Source organism: Lampetra planeri, unplaced genomic scaffold (genome assembly GCF_965212315.1).
Source record: "Lampetra planeri unplaced genomic scaffold, kcLamPlan1.2.h2 scaffold_718, whole genome shotgun sequence".
NCBI lineage: Eukaryota > Metazoa > Chordata > Hyperoartia > Petromyzontiformes > Petromyzontidae > Lampetra > Lampetra planeri.
Genome location: NW_027615540.1, coordinates 23,414 through 39,434, shown reverse-complemented (window position 1 = coordinate 39,434; position 16,021 = coordinate 23,414). Strand labels below are relative to the sequence as shown.

General features: G+C 45.1%; 1 protein-coding gene across 1 annotated transcript; it reads left to right on the top strand.

Annotated features, from left to right (window-relative positions):
* Nucleotides 1–439: 439 nt before the first annotated feature.
* LOC144741794 (inhibin beta B chain-like) lies at nucleotides 440–1,270 on the top strand (the record flags this gene model as incomplete). The annotated part of the gene is given in 6 exon segments (XM_078624297.1): nucleotides 440–643; nucleotides 645–696; nucleotides 699–796; nucleotides 798–989; nucleotides 991–1,044; nucleotides 1,046–1,270. Coding segments are annotated over 6 exon segments (825 nt in total), but the record flags the coding sequence as incomplete, so codon positions are not given.
* Nucleotides 1,271–16,021: the final 14,751 nt, after the last annotated feature.

The following is a 16,021-nucleotide window of genomic DNA, read 5'->3' as shown; positions in this document are numbered from 1 at the left end:
ACCCAGCAGTGATGTCATGACTTTACCTGTTCATCACTACGACGCGGTCATGGGTCAAACCACTGACAGATTGTTTGGGTTTTGAGGCTTCAGTTCAGTGTGAAGTAAGATTCCAATTTTCAAACCAAATGTTCGTCATGGACATTGCTCACCGACATCAACACCGGAGAAGGATCATTTATTTTTGGAGATTTTTTTTCTTTGCTCAAATTCTGCACATGATGAAGTTTGCTCAGTTGAGCCACGACAGTTGTGTCTCTTTGGCAACTGAGAGAAATCTGTCTGAAAGATGAGCTGAGGCTTCGGAAAAGCTCCTTTACCTCGACCTACCAGATCGCCCCAATGATTCAGAATCAAGTATCAGTCATGCTGTACCCTGATGACACGATGCTCTATGAGAGACTGATGTCGATCTGTCCTTTGTGTCCTCAACAGATGAACACCCTCATCCTCCAAGTCCGGCCTGTACTTCCTCATTTCCAATGAAGGCAACCAGAACCTGTACGTGTCACAGGCAAACCTGTGGCTCTACTTGCGAGTGCTGCCAGCTGGTCCGGAGAAGGGCCTCCGGAGGAAGGTGACGGTAAAGATCCACTATCAGGAGACCGGGGCTGCGACTGGAGGAGAAGGGAGGTCGTGGCGGCGGCGGTGTCGGCGGCGGCGGCACAGGACGCTGGGCCCTGGTGGAGAAGCGGGTGATCTGAAACGCAGCGGCTGGCACACTTTCCCCTTCTCTGACGCGGTGCGGGCTGTGTTTGGGAAAGGCAGCCGGCGGCAGGACCTGGAGGTCCACTGCCGACGGCTGCGAGACAGCTGGCGTGGCACCGGTGCTGGTGGACCCGGGCGACCCCTCCCACCGGCCCTTCCTGGTGGTGCGTGCGCGACAGGTGGACGGAAAGCACCGTATTCGCAAGCGAGGGCTGGAGTGCGACGGCACTAGCGGGGCTTGTGCTGGCCGGCAGCAGTTCTACATAGACTTCCGCCTCATTCGGCTGGAACGACTGGATCATCGCGCCGGCTGGCTATTACGGCAACTACTGTGAGGGGCAGCTGCCCGGCCTACATGGCAGGTGTGCCCGGCTCGCCCGTCGTCCTTCCACACAGCAGTAGTCACCAGTACCGCATGAGAGGCATGAGCCCCGGTTCAGTGAACTCCTGCTGCATACCCACCAAGCTCAGTACTATGTCCATGCTCTACTTTGACGATGAGTACAACATTGTCAAGAGGGACGTTCCCAACATGATCGTAGAGGAGTGTGGCTGCGCTTGAGTCGGCGTGGACGCCCCAGCTCTCTCTGAACAGTCAGAAAGGCCTTTTTGTACAAACAGGACGTTATTGTACGGTACACATATACGACGATATATCTATAGCTACTGTACGTGCGAGCACGACACACTGTGGTACGATCTCGTACGCGTGTTTGTGTTTGCCACGTGTTTTGTGTGAGGGTGTGTATTTATCAGAGCGACGAGCTTGCTGTCGGAGTCTACGCGACAACGACCCAGCGCAACGGACGAGAAGGGAATCACCAAATGATACTTTGCTCTAGTTTGCCATTTCTAGTCAAAAATAATGGCCTCTCCAGCGTCTCCTCTGGAATGAAGACAAAAGCATTTAAGGAAAGTGACAGATCAGCCAGGACGTCATTGGCTCCACCAGCCCCGCCTCCTCCATCCTCTCGAGTACTTTAAGCACACGACAGACTTGTTTTTTCCTTTAAAGCACTGACAATTCATCAGCTTATACAATTCAGAACACCAGCACTTCACTAGTTTGCCGACAGACACAGTCTGACTGTCCTCTCTGATGGAATTAGACCAGCAGCGCTTAAAAACGCCTTGCAGGATCGTTGCCGCTGTTTCTGCAGCGGCGGAAAAAAAAAAAAAAAAAAAAAGAATAGATCTGAAGATGTGTCGGTGTCGTCGTCACTCTCGCCTGTTGACTTACAAGGCCTCAACCTCAGCTTCCTGCTGTCGAGCACGCTGCAGGCCCAGTTACCACGAGGATCCGGTGAAGATAGATCTCATTAAGTGCACTTCACTTGTGCGCTGGGAAGAGACGGAGCGAGAACTTCTTCCTTCTTCTGCCTCTGAAGGCTCAGTAGACGTGGGCCTGCCGAGACTCTCCTTTGGGCCCAGTGGGTCGCCACGGTGCAGTGTAGGCACTTGCAGAAACTGAAATGCACCACACCCTGAATAGCACTTGTATAAAGAAATGCCTTCCAAGGGGTACTGAGTGTCCTGTCCTATCACTAAATAAGTGCCACATGAGCTATGCAATGTATAGTAACCTATACCCATACTCGACATGCTCTCTTAGACTGAATTCTTTTTCACTTTCGCTCTGTTGCTCTTTCTTCTTTCTCCCTCTTTTCTCTCTTCAAGCAATACTTGAAATGTGATCTTTCGCTTCCTTTCCAAAGCGAATGATTGTTGTGATGTTTGCACTGAAAAGTTGCGGGATTAGTGAAACAAAAAGAAAAAAAGAGAAAAAAAAAAAAAAGAAAACTGCCATGAAAAGTTATTTTTATAGAAGAAAACTGAACTTGTTTCAGATGTATTTTACCTAATTAATGGAACCAAAGAGGCCAAGATTTTAGCTGTTGTACCAAGATGGCAAGGCCATTGAGTCGTTGTGTACAATGGATCATTTTGCGAAAGGCCTACTGTATCAGGGTACAATGTATGATTTCATTTCTTAGCTCTATTTTCAATCTTTGTTTTGTACAATACACAACACTTCATTTTCACCTTTAATTCTATTTTTGTTTCAGTTTTCTATTATTAAGAAAGTTATTTTTAGTTCCTGTTTCAGAATCATTTAGTCAAATAAATGTCATCTGTACAGTTTATGTAAAATAAAATGTTTTCTTAAATGTTTTGCAACTGTTAAAAAAATGATTTCCAGTTTTGTGTTGTTCTTTTGCCCCCCCCGCCCCCCCAAGGGAACGGAGTGTGATGATGCGAGGTGTGGCTGACATGCTTCAGTCTTCACATCTATATGGGCTGACAATTTAAAAAAGGAAAAAAAAAAAAGGAAAGAAAGAAGAAAAAAAAAAGTGTCTCCCCTGTCGCCCGTCAGGACTGAGCGTCTCCTGTCAGCGGGTAGAACCGTAATTACCGACGTGACTGACAGCTTCAGGGTATCCACACCAGCTGCCAACCTGCACAGCGTGCCGTTTGTGTTTGCATGTATGTAAAACATGTGTATTTTTGCTGGTCACATTCCTGCGGTGCCCAGGTGTGCTGAGTCACTGTTGTGGTTACACCTGAACACTCTGTTCGGGTGTAACTGTTTTTGAAAACTGCAGTTGCTGAGATGCGAGGAGACGTGCGCCAACAAAGCCTGTGCCCACACACTACCAACAGCTAGATTTCATGTCATGTTTCTCAAAGACTTCATGAAAACACATACGTGTTCGATAAAAGAGCCAGATAATTGCTCCAAGTGTATCTATTAGGAGCTGCTGAGGAGTGAAATGAGCTTCGCCTGCAGGCTGAATAGCTTGTGAGGGAGGGATCCGCGTCAATAGCTACCTGTAGCTGGATGGGTGAGTCAGCAGGAGCAGCGGCAGCGGCGGCGGCACAGCGTTCTCTGGAAAAGGAGAAGTGAGAAAACAAATCAATGCACTGACAAGAAGAAAAATGATCTGAAGGAACCGAGGTTGTTTTAATCTGCGCGGTGGAACGTTCTCAAGACAAATGACTGTGTGTGCTGAGTGCAGGAGAGATGTGTAGTTGTCACGTTTCACGCCAAGATCTCCACAGCTGGAATGTTAATGACACCAAGCGAAAGGCTGTGGGCCATTAGCTGCTGCTCACACACACACACACACACACACACACACACACACACGCACACACTGAATCCCAGCACATGTGTGTTTGCATGCAACAGCATCAATAATCAATGGGGTTAGCGCGCATCCATCTGTTGTGTTCACTTGTGTACGCGGTCATGTGCTCCATCCCAAAGTCATGCTCACACCTAAAAACACTTCGATAAGTGCGCATCCACACACACACACGCCACACACACACACGCACACGCACACACACACAACCTCTACAACCTCTACTTATCAGCTTAAACAAATATTGTCCCTCCGCCCTCCGCTCATCTAATACCACCACAGGTTGAGGTCATGACAGCTGCCAAGTTGACGGGGTCAACTGGTTTATCACTGCAACCGTGTTCCTTTTTCCAAATCAGCGCGCTCCACATTCACTAATGAATTTATGACTATTGAGCACCCGGGGCGAAGTGAATTCCTCTACCGCACCACATGTATCGATAACGTGTTGATCATCAGCTCTATCAAATTTATTCCCATCCTCAGTCATGTTCAGTCAGCACAACGCAACACAACAGCGATTATGCCGAACACTGTTTTCAGCTTCTACACGTCTCTTATTCTAAGGATTTATGGTGCGGGCCCCCCTAAGACAGGAGGCTTATTCCACTCATGTTTACCTCTCCCCACAACCCAAAGTGACATTTTGACCTTTGCAGGAACGTGGACTGTGGTCCCTGCAAGCTCTCTCACAGGCGGATTACTGCACAAGTAAAATGGCTTTGCAACTTGAAAGCATATTTGTGAACACTAATGAGCAAAAAACGTTATTAATCCAATCATTCTTAGTGGCTGCATTTTGTATCGCTGCATTTTTTCCATTGCTGCTTAACGAAAGCAGCGCACGAGAGAAAAAAAGAGGCTCTTTAGCTGGATTTTACTTCCTGACAAACGTCTCTAATGAGTTTACCATGATAATGGCATAGCAGCGGCTTTGTGTTTGACTTCTGAACATGGGAACACTTGTTGGCACATGTAAAGTCACTCAGTTCATATGAGCAGCAGGGTGACAATCAAGTTGATTGACTTTAAAAGCAGCGCTGGCCGCATCACGTTTTCACCACATCAGTTCTTTCTGTCGCTGTAGGAAGGGAGGAGGCGGGGCCGACATGGCACAGTGCGTGGTGTGTATTTGTCCACAGTGTCATAATGTCAGGGTTGTTCCTCCCAAGTTAGCAACACAACTGAAGCCTTGTCACAAGCCCCCCCATCCGCACACACACACACACACACACACACACACACACACACACACACAAACTGTGTCTCAGTCCCTAAACCTCACCTCCTCACCCAACCTTCCACCGTCCTGACCTCCTGACTTTCACCACACAAAGGCCTCATTTGTGTTTTGTGTCGCAGCTTAAGGACCCTGATTCTCCTCTGAGATCCAGATCTGATGTGAGGGTTCAGTGTCACCTGCTCTGCGCACAAACGTTGTTTTAGTTTGGATACCTCTCAGAAAACACTGACAACAGCCATGATCACTCAGTGCACTGAAACGTTGTATTTGTCAAACTATGCCTGTGAATGAACATCAAACCATCGGCTGCAGTGATTTCTGACTCATGAGGAAATTCAACATGAAACTTTGTTATTTACATAAAACCTGTTTGTTCTGTTGTATGATGTAACGTGCACAGAGGTTCAGAATAGAAATCAAAATCTCACTGTTTCAAATACAAACACACAAAACATAAAATGAGTCAAATGAGCAGACCTCTGAGGTCCATGGGTCTAGACTACAATAAATAAAATAAAATAAAATAAAATAAAATAAAATAAAATAAAATAAAATAAAATAAAATAAAATAAAATAAAATATTATTTTATAATAAAGTTAGAAAACATGAGAAAATACAAAGTGGAAGAAAGAAGTTTTCATCCAATGAATCAATCGTGACAGTAATCTATCATCTCAGTGTTAAGGAATGTTCAACCAACCAGCCTCACGTCACTCATGAACTCATCTGAAATCAATTGCTGGAGGTGGAATCACAAGTGCGATCTGATGATTCCATTGAAATTGATTTGATGATAATGAGAGATGGGTTCTGATCCCTCAGGGGCAATTAAAATGACCATACCATCGTCCACCAATCAATGACCACATTACAGTCATAGAAAAACCTCCTGCCATTTGAGAAGGGACTGATCCGTTGTTTGTACGTGCAGGTAAATACCATTAATGTGAAGTGAAGTGAACATCCTGCTGTGAATGTGTCTCAATAATCAGCCCTTCAGACATATGGTTCACACTCTCAGACCTCTGGCTGCTGTTTGTTTGCGCCCCACAGCTCTGATGTTTAGCTCTCCTGCGGTGTTTTATTTATGTATTCATTCATTTTGAAAGGGAAAGGATCCTGGTGACTTCATGTCCCGTCGACTCCGTCAGGTTAAATATGGAACCAGCACGTCAACAGTGTGTCTTTTGTTTTCGGTCGTCATTCGACTGATGGACTGCAGACAATAGTGAACTGATAGCATGGCAGCGATGGTGCAGTGTTTTATTGTGTGTGTGTGTGTGTGTGTGTGTGTGTGTGTGTCAGAGGGGAAATTCCAGCCAGGGGGAGAGAAGGTGTGGCTGAGGATCTTCTCTGACCACTTTAAAGACAGCCCATCATCAGCGTTCCTGTATGACTCTCGGCCCCAGCTGCACGTCTCTCTGAGGGCTCATTATTCTGGCAGGTGCCCTATTGTCCCGTCTTTGCGGGCCTTTTCATGAGCATACCAAAAACACAACTCTGAAATATGCAGGGAGGAGGAAGAGGGGGAGGAGGAGGAGGAGGAGGAGGAGGAGGAGGAGGAGGAGATGAGGCAGCGGCAGAGGCCTGAGTCAGACGTTTGAGAAAAAGGACCTTTGTGTGGAGGAGGAGAAGATGTGATGATAGCAACCACACTGCCGATGTCAGCTGAGGTTTTGTGAATGAAAATACACGCAGCAACGACTGCCGGTGACTTATTTCCTTGTCGCTGGTCATTTTCGATGTGTTTCATCTGTTGGCTGAGCGTCTGCGGTCGTTGTGAGGCCTGGAACATTCCCTGTTGTGTGAGAGAGGCTGTGCGTGTCTTCCTATGACCTCATGGGAAAGTTCTTTTGGTCTGGAATAAATACAAGAGAGGAGGCTGCTGACAGATGTTTCAATAATAGTAAAGCATTTGTGCTCGTTTTACCTGGGAAATTTACTATGAGTTCACATCTATGTATAACTTCTTCATTAAAACATTTTACAAGTTGGAAAATGTTCAAGGTGACATTGAATGAAGTTGCAATTGTGTGAACAGAATTCAGGTGGCGTTACATGATGTTTAAGTTTGAATTCATTCAGGTTACATAAGAAAAGGTGACCACGTTGGAAGAATTAACTTTAATTTATTCTGCAAACCACACAATGCACTGTATGTAGCTGGAGCTGGGCTCCAATGAAAACTGGACGATTAAATACTAAATAGAGCCGTCTGCTTGTGTTCCACTGAACTTTATAACCAGTTTTAACACAGCAAGGAACCGGTCAGACCCAGACACCATTAAATATTATGTCAGGGAATTTTCTTCCACAGGCTGTGGTGATACTCTGTTTGAGACATAAAGGGAGGTACCTGAAAGGAAATGATCCCGCTAACTGCACTGGAAAAAGTGGTGACATTGTAGGTAAAAGAAATGCAACAGGAATTATGATTGAATTCAGGAACTATTTAAATCTATTTAAAAAACAAACAAAAACATGCAAAATGTATTAAAAAGAGGAGAACAATTAAAAAGGCAGCTGATAAAATATAGAATTAAACATGAAAAATAAAAGTGTAAAAACAAAAAAAATGTAAGAACCAAAAATGTTAATGAAAAAAAATGAAATATCAATTATGTGTAAACAAAAAAAAGTAAATCTGAATTCTGACAAAATTGCTGCATCATTCAATACAGTCTAACTATTATAATTAATGTGAGGAGTAGTTCCAAAAAAAGAAAGGTGACTCCTTTAAAACAAGTGTGTATGTGGTATGGGTGTGTGTGTGTGTGTGTGTGTGTGTGTGTGGTGTGTGTGTGTGTGGTGTGTGTGTGTGTGTGTGTGTACATGCATTCATTGGCCTTCAGGTTGAAACAGTCTCCCTGACAGCGTGAAGGAAAACAATGCGTCTCTCTCTTCCAAACACACTCCTGGCGCCGGCAGCCAGCGTAAATAAAAACGAGAGGTGAGGAAGAAACCAAACGCCAAACAGCCAAACTGTGAGCATCAGAGTCAGACACCAAAGTGTTGTTCCTGAATCATGAGATTCCTCCACATTCTTCTGGGTGCCTTCGCAGAGAGCTTCAGAGGTGGTTTGGGTGGGGCTGGGATTTCTGGATATCACTCAGATCAAAATTAATTTTTGCGGCGCCTTGGCTCAGGATGAGGGTGAGTGAGTGTGCCACCCACCCGTCTGAGATTGTGTCTGATGTCTCAGATGATGCAGAAGCGCAGATACCATCAGAAGCGACCCACCCTCACAACTCTTTCTTCCCTGCACTTGTTTTTTTTTTTTCCATCTCAGATTGCAGCGGTGGAACCGAATCCCTGCCTGCGAGCTGAGAGGACACACAACAAAGGCATCTGTTGTACAAGGCCGTCATTGTGCGCAATTTAATGTCTCCTAAATACTTTTATTGTTGACTTTTTCAGGTGAATGCTGGACATTCCTTGTGTCTGTGCCAGGGTGCTGCTGCTGCTTTAGACGAGATGAAGACAGAAACGGTGGAACTACGTCACGTAACAAACGGAGGTCTGTGCTCCAACGGGAGCAGGCGTGACGCTGTAACACATAAATTCATCATGTGAAATTATGAGTCACTGTGTTTTCTCCTCAGTCAATCACAGCGCTGATAAACCAGAGCCTAAAATAGGTTCCACCTCCGGCTGCTTTTTCTTCTTCTTCCTCCTTTTTTTTTTGTTTTTTTTTTTAGACACCACAAGCGTTTGTGGGCCTGCACACTGAGGTAATGCCCTGTGAGAGATTCCTGATGCCTTACCTCACGCCCGTCTGACTGAGAAACGCCTCAGTTATCTCAGCCCACTTCCTTCTCTTGGCTACATGTATATCAGCTGAGGTAAGGATGGAGAGGCCTGGTCTCCAGCCCCACGCCAGCTGTCCGGACCTGATTAGATTGGGCCTCTGGAGTCAGGTGTTATGAGGAGTAAAGTGGACGACGACTCAGGCTATTTTAACAGGGCATTTTTCAGAGATAAAAAGACTTCTTTTCTTCCTTTTGCTGGAATGATCTGCCTCTTTTTGGACTTAGAAGACTGGTACATACATAATACTTCTTGGAATAAAAAATGGACATGGATGAAGTAACTCAACATTTAAATAAAAAACAACAACAATGTGTAGATAAAACCCCCCAAGCAGTTTAAGAACATTATTTAGTTAAACTGTATTTATTGTTTCATTTTGTTATGTAACTTATTTGACTCCTTTTGAATCAGTATTTCGACACCTCAAGTCCTTTCGAACACTGATAAGTGTAACTATTCTCTGGAGGGTTCACGTCTTACTCTTCCATCACACCGTCTGGCCTCCCTCTTCTCCCCTCCTTTGTTTTGTCCTCGAGTGTCCCGTCCTTTCCTGCCTCATCCTCTCTCTTCCTCTTGTTTTCCTCCCGTCTGTTTCCTGGGTGTGTTTTGTCCGGAGCGTTCCTTATAGGACCAGTAGGATTAGCGACCATGAGTAATAGGGCTTTTGCCGGGACAGACCCAGATGCTTTGCATGCTTTCCCCAACACCAGCGGGATCAGTGGTAACTGTAGCTCGATCTGGGCTGGCTTCTGACAGAATCCCTTGCAATAACAGGAAAAGGGTTGTGTTTAAGTCTGACCGAGCGGTAGTAAAGCCACGAGGATTTAAACAGAAAATCCGCACCAGGGGTATCATCAACATATTAAGCAGCAGGAGTAAGTTAACACCCTCTCCTCTGCAAATCATATAGCCGACTCATCTGGGACGCGCTGTCCTGGTCTGGGGAGTTTCCGTCCAAAGACACTGACGACACACGGCCTGTTACATGATCGAGTTCAAGCCCAGTTTGAAATCATAAATCTGAAGCCACCGGCAGCAACTTTTGAGTTATTTCAGATTTTTAGTGTTTGAGAGTCCTGAGTCAAGTCATAAATCAAGTGGCGCATGAAGCCGGGCTCAGGTCTCGTTTGGGTCGAATTGTCATGACAAGTCAATCAAGGCACTTGTAGGACAGTTATAGAATGTTGTCTCTTGTGTCTCCATCAATACGTCATGTTAAGTGTTGTGGAACACTTTCATACTTCTGACGTAATCAAAGCAAAGACTGTGGTCGATGTGTATCAGACATCAGCGAAGACGAGAAGAGTTTCGAGTCACCTCCGTCCCACGGCATCCAGTGCGCGTCTGAGGTCAATGGAGCTGAAGGTCCCGAGTCAGACGTCATTGCAGGGAGACGTCGCATCATATCTGGTGAAACGTCAAGCACCGAGTCATGAAGGATGATTCAGGTATCAGAGTCTAGACTGTGAGTGAAACACTGACTTTTTTTTTCTGTCAAACCAAACAGGCACCCAGGATATCTGTCATAGACTTTGGTCCAGCTCAGCGAACCCAGAGCTCGGAAACCTGGATCGACTTGGACATTCACTGCGAGTCGGCATGAGTCTGACGAATCGGTGGTTTTCTGAATGTCTACATCCCTGAAATGATTGCAAAGCTCATAGACAGGGATTAAACACAACTGCGGTGTCTCAAATCTCATACTTCCGTTAGTACACTTCTTCTTTTCGTCCGCGTGCATGTAGTACGCTACATTTTCACATACTCATAGTGTGAACGCACTTCTGTGTACTCAAAATACTACGTTTAAATAAAGAAGTACATGAGTTGCGACACAGAAAAAGATTTTTATAAAGCTGGAATGAGAGATACCGAAAACACAAATGAGAGATGATGGGTAGGACAACAGACAGCTGTAATCCTGCAGACAGACAATCCACAGCGTGCGTACGTCGTCGTGTGCGTGAGGCAATGAATCAGTCCGCAGGTGTTCCACCTCACCTGGGAGCAGCCATAAGTCTGTCTGATGGGGACACGCCCACACAGGCACGGTGTGGAAACGGCTCAGTTCCTCCAGCAAAAGGTAACCAGAGGGCAAAGGGAGGGGTCGGAACAATTAAAACTCCCTCTCACACCTCACTTAGATTAATGACTATAACACACACACACCAATGTGTGGCCGCACAGCTAGCAGCCCTTATTTGGCTATAACGCGTAACACACACACACACACACACACACACCACACACACACACACACACACACACACACACACACACACACACACACACTGACACACGCCTGACACAAGATACAGGTGTGCCGCATTGGGCATCAGCCAGATGTTCTTAATCCAGACAGCTGCACATTCATCACACCTGCAGGACAGATGGAAATCACTGGATTGTCTCGCTGATCCAACCTTACATCACTGGTGGAAACTTTTAGGTTCTGCACATTAAAAATGAACATTTCCGATTTGTCACTTCAAAGCACTTTTCAACGTCGCCTCATTCAGCCATTCTCATCACAAAGATAATGGAGAAAATGATGATAACTTGTAATAGAAATAGCATATTTTTCTACAGTCAATGTGACATCATTGTTGGTATACTAATATTAATATCAGAAACATATATTTACGTTTTCATATATTTGATATTTGTAATATTAATATGAATCTTATTGTAATACGGACCTGAGTCTTTTAAATGTGTCTTTTCAAAAACAATGCAAAAATAACCTTCATATACACACACATACACATACACATACACATACACATACACATACACATACATACATACTGCATATGCTGGTAGTGTTGTCTTTGCTGCTGTAACAATCCATCTGTCTATCGACATCATGTGTATGATGACTAGTGGAATAATAAAGGTTCAAAAAGGATTAAAAACACATACTAGTCCTCCTCTTAGCTTCGGTTGTGTGTTTCTGTGCAGGTGGAATGTATGTAAGCAGCAGAGCTTGTTTGTTCCCCCACCTCATCGGGCCGCACTAGAAAGTCTGGAGGTTTTCAAGGGTTAGCATTATGCTTTCTCTGGGCCTCGTATGTATTAGCTGGAGAGGTCAGCAATCAGCCCTGGGAATGAGCCTGAGTGTGTGTACCAGCCACCTGAAGATTATCTTGACATTCTTGTAGCTGCAGGGGGAGGATAGTCCTGCCACCTGATTGCTATTACTCTGCACAGATGGAGCGAAGAGGGAAAGAATGGATGGCGGGGAGAGATGGTACGAGGCATGAATGGGACCCGACTGCTGAGCTAACTGCTAGACGCTGCACCACGTCCAATCACTGGCAGCCACCACCGTTTAGAGGTGGAGGGCCCCTGTGCAGCCGCTAATCCACTCCTCCAAGTGACTTTGTCAGTCAATGAGGCAATCATGGGGGCCAGACTATATGGCGCATTATCATTAAGGGCTTATGCAAACCCGTGGTGGTGGGAATGGTAATGCCGTCATAAGGTTTGCAAAGACCCTCTTCCATCCTCTGTCTTACTTCAGTGCGCATTTTAATTTTTGTTTGTGTACTTCGCTCCAGGCGCCAGGGGAAATCTTTTAGATAAGGTTGTCATGGTCCGCTCCTCAGGACAGACACATCTTGCGAAAAGTTAGCAGAGTTAGAGAGTAACGTGTCCTGACACCCGTGGCTTTAAAGAAGAATGTGCTGAATGCCAAGTTTGCACTGTGGTCTCAAAGAGAGAGTGTGTGTGTGTTGAGTTCACGGGTCGCTCACAGCTGAAGCTTCCTCATAGTTTCTGGGTTTTACGACGCCAAAGATGATGTTGGAGGCCTGGATCCCGTTCTGTCACATTAACATTTACACTGGATGTGTAGATAAAAGCTTTTATAGGATCATGTAAAACACCCACAAGGACGTCGTTACTTCATATTTTCAAAGGAAACAGAACGCTTTTGATATTGTGTTTCCATAGAAACAAGGTACTGGATAATCAACTCACTTATAATAATTTGTGTTCTCACTTCTGTTTATTGTGTGTCTCTCTGAATATTCTGACGATATTCTGATGATGGACAGACTGGATGTCTCAGAAGGAACCGGCATCAGAGAACGTCAGATCAGGACCGGGAGAGGAACTCATGACTCCACGATGCAAAAACATAGAATGTTACTATTTTAGTTTGCTGCAAATCATGAATATGTAAACGAGACTCAACAAAGCTTTGTCACAGCTTGTGTTAATAAAATTCACTCTTGAAAACCTATGAGGTTCAACATCTGGTTACTGGTTTGTAAAATATCTTCATCCCGCCCTCGAGGTTCCAAAATACGAAGATGCAACTCCGAAAACACAACAAATACCAGACAGCAGACCTTTATAGCTGCAATAACATGAAATGACAAAATAACAGAGGATGTGTGAGCATCCACAATCCACAACCACAATGAAGAAGAAAGAAGAAGAAGGACAAACCCTTTCATGCTGCTGCATGAGAGGTTCTCCGGGAGAACTGTCACCAACTGGCTCACCGCTGTGTCACCATCATCATCATCATCATCACCACCATCACCATGACAACCATCGTCACCATGACTACCATTATCACCATCACCTGACAGAGGGAAAGCACATTTACCTACATTACGTATGTGTGTGTGTGTGTGTGTGTGTGTGTGTGTGTGTGTGTGTGTGAGAGAGCGTGATTACTGAGCCTCACACATCAAACACGTGTTCCACCATCCGACCCTGTAAACACGATTTGTTCTCCGAGACACAAACAAACATTTACACAAACACCAAGAAGACGTTGTATAATGCGAGACAAATGTGTCCTTCACACCTGTCGGATCCAGCCCGTCGTCATCACGTTGCTCTGGAGTATTCCCTGAAACGGGAGTTTAACGTGCGTCCACTTGCTGCTGCAGAACACTGAGCGGTTCCCTGGCACTCTGTGCATCAGTGTGTTTGTGTGTGGTCATCTGGACATAAAGAACAGCTCTATTGTCTCCATTCAAAGGTGAGGGGGGGGGGCGGGCGAGGGGGGGCAAGGGACCTGAAAAGCACCTCTCATCCGAACCCATGGCTACACTTGACATGCAAGGGACAATTCCCCAGGCAAAGATTGAAAATGTGCTGGCCAGCTGAGCGGGACACTCAGAAAAAAGAAAGGAGAGACAGAGAGCGAGAGGCCTGAGGGAGGAGAAGCACAGAGAGGGGGATATACGGAGAAGGTGGCAGCCGGCGTCATTCCAGCAACGCCACAAACCATCTTCTGAGCATTGTTCTTATTCCTGTCAATAAATCTATGCACCTTCCCGAGGTGAAGGATAAAGGGTGTGTTTGTTGAAATGTGCGTGTTGGGGCTGTCAGAAGGGCCTGGGATCTTTCAAAGCACATCTTCCAGAGCCGGGGGCACGCTACGGGAGGAATACCAAGCTCTGGGAACAATGAGGAGAGGGCCGAGTCACCCTGCCCACCAGTCTTTCACTGCAGCGGCTACTCAAAGGGCAACGACCAACACAGCAGAGGCTGCTCGCCAACACCCAACTGTCGCTCCGCGGCGCTCTCTGTGCCCCCCCCCCCCCAATTCATTTCCTCCTCTTGTCACGGCAACAAAAAGGTACATCTGTCTGTTTTATCCTCACCGTGTGGTGTGAGGAGCTTACAGTAACAACCAGCGGTCCACGCATTCCAACACGCTCACACGAACCGCTCTCTATGAACATGTTTTGGGGGTTTTTTTAGGTTATGGAAAAGTACATCCCCACCAGATCCTAAAAAGTGGATTGGAAATATGACAGAATGATCATCATAAGAACAGATGCTGGCGAGAATAAATAATAATGGGGGAGGAAAAGACGGGGCCTGGGACCGTTTCTTTTCTGTTTGCGTGTGACAACACCAGGACAATGAGTCCAGGAGGTGGTATAACTGTTACTAGATGTTCTCCATTTCTGTTCTAATTGGCATTTCTATATAGGTAACATACACCGGGGAGCTATTATAACTTTGTCTGGCTGAGCTCTTAGAATATGTAAAATATTCTTTCCTTCTATTTGTTATTACTACGAGCAACAAGTGAAACTTAACTTATAAACGTTGTTTGGACCATGAAACCAATGGATTTGGTTAAAAAAAAAACCCATCAAGAACAAGAAGAAACAAGGTTTCAATATCAATAATTACATGTTTGTTTTTCTTTCCCACTGTTTTCCCTGAAGCTGAGTAATGTCTCCATGATTGTTCAGGTTAAAGGTCAGAATAAACTCAACCCTGTGTTGATTCTTGAATATCAAACACATGAATGAGTTCTGGACTGAAGGGACTTGAACTCACACAGACAGAAAGTTATTAAGCTTTGGAAAGAAGCTGCTGTTCTTTTCCTGTCCGGTAATTCAGAGCAGATTGTTCAATTTCTGCCGTTCATAATCCAATTTATTGCATCAAGAACTGGTTTGGTATGAAAGACGCAGCTCCGAATAAACAGCAGAATCAACATCTGGAATCTGTAGAAAACTGAATCATCAGCATTTAATGACACAGTTTAGTCTCAGATTAGTTTATCACACACTGATGACGTGCATCTGCTGCTGTGTGTTTTTTCAGTCTGGTCCCATGTCGTCAATGAAAAGTTTCCAAATCAACATCCCATCTGTAAATTCGACTCCAGTGTCTGTTAGAAATATGTTTGTTTGTTGTTTTGTTTGTTTGTCTGGTTGGTTTTCTTGCTTTCTAGTTCAATGTGAATGTAAATGTTTAATGATTATATCTAAAATAATCTTGATATATAAATAAATCAAGAGTGAAATGTTTTTTGTCTGAAAGGACATTTTTCTCCGGTAGTAACAGTAAAGTTATTTTATATAAAACAAACACAGAGAAAAACTTCAAGGGCAGAAACGGAGAAAACCAGAGACGGTCACAGTAAAAATCTGCCTTTCTTCATTTGCCTGATGACAGAAACACGAGAGCAACAGGAAGTTCAAATCACTCAATGTGATAAAAGCTGCATCAGGAGACTGAACACGACGACGTTTTATCCACTTCATTCATTCATCTTCTCCCACTTGCTCCGGTTACGGGTCACGGTCGTGCTGGAGCCGATCCCAGCTGTCAGCAGGTGAACGTCAG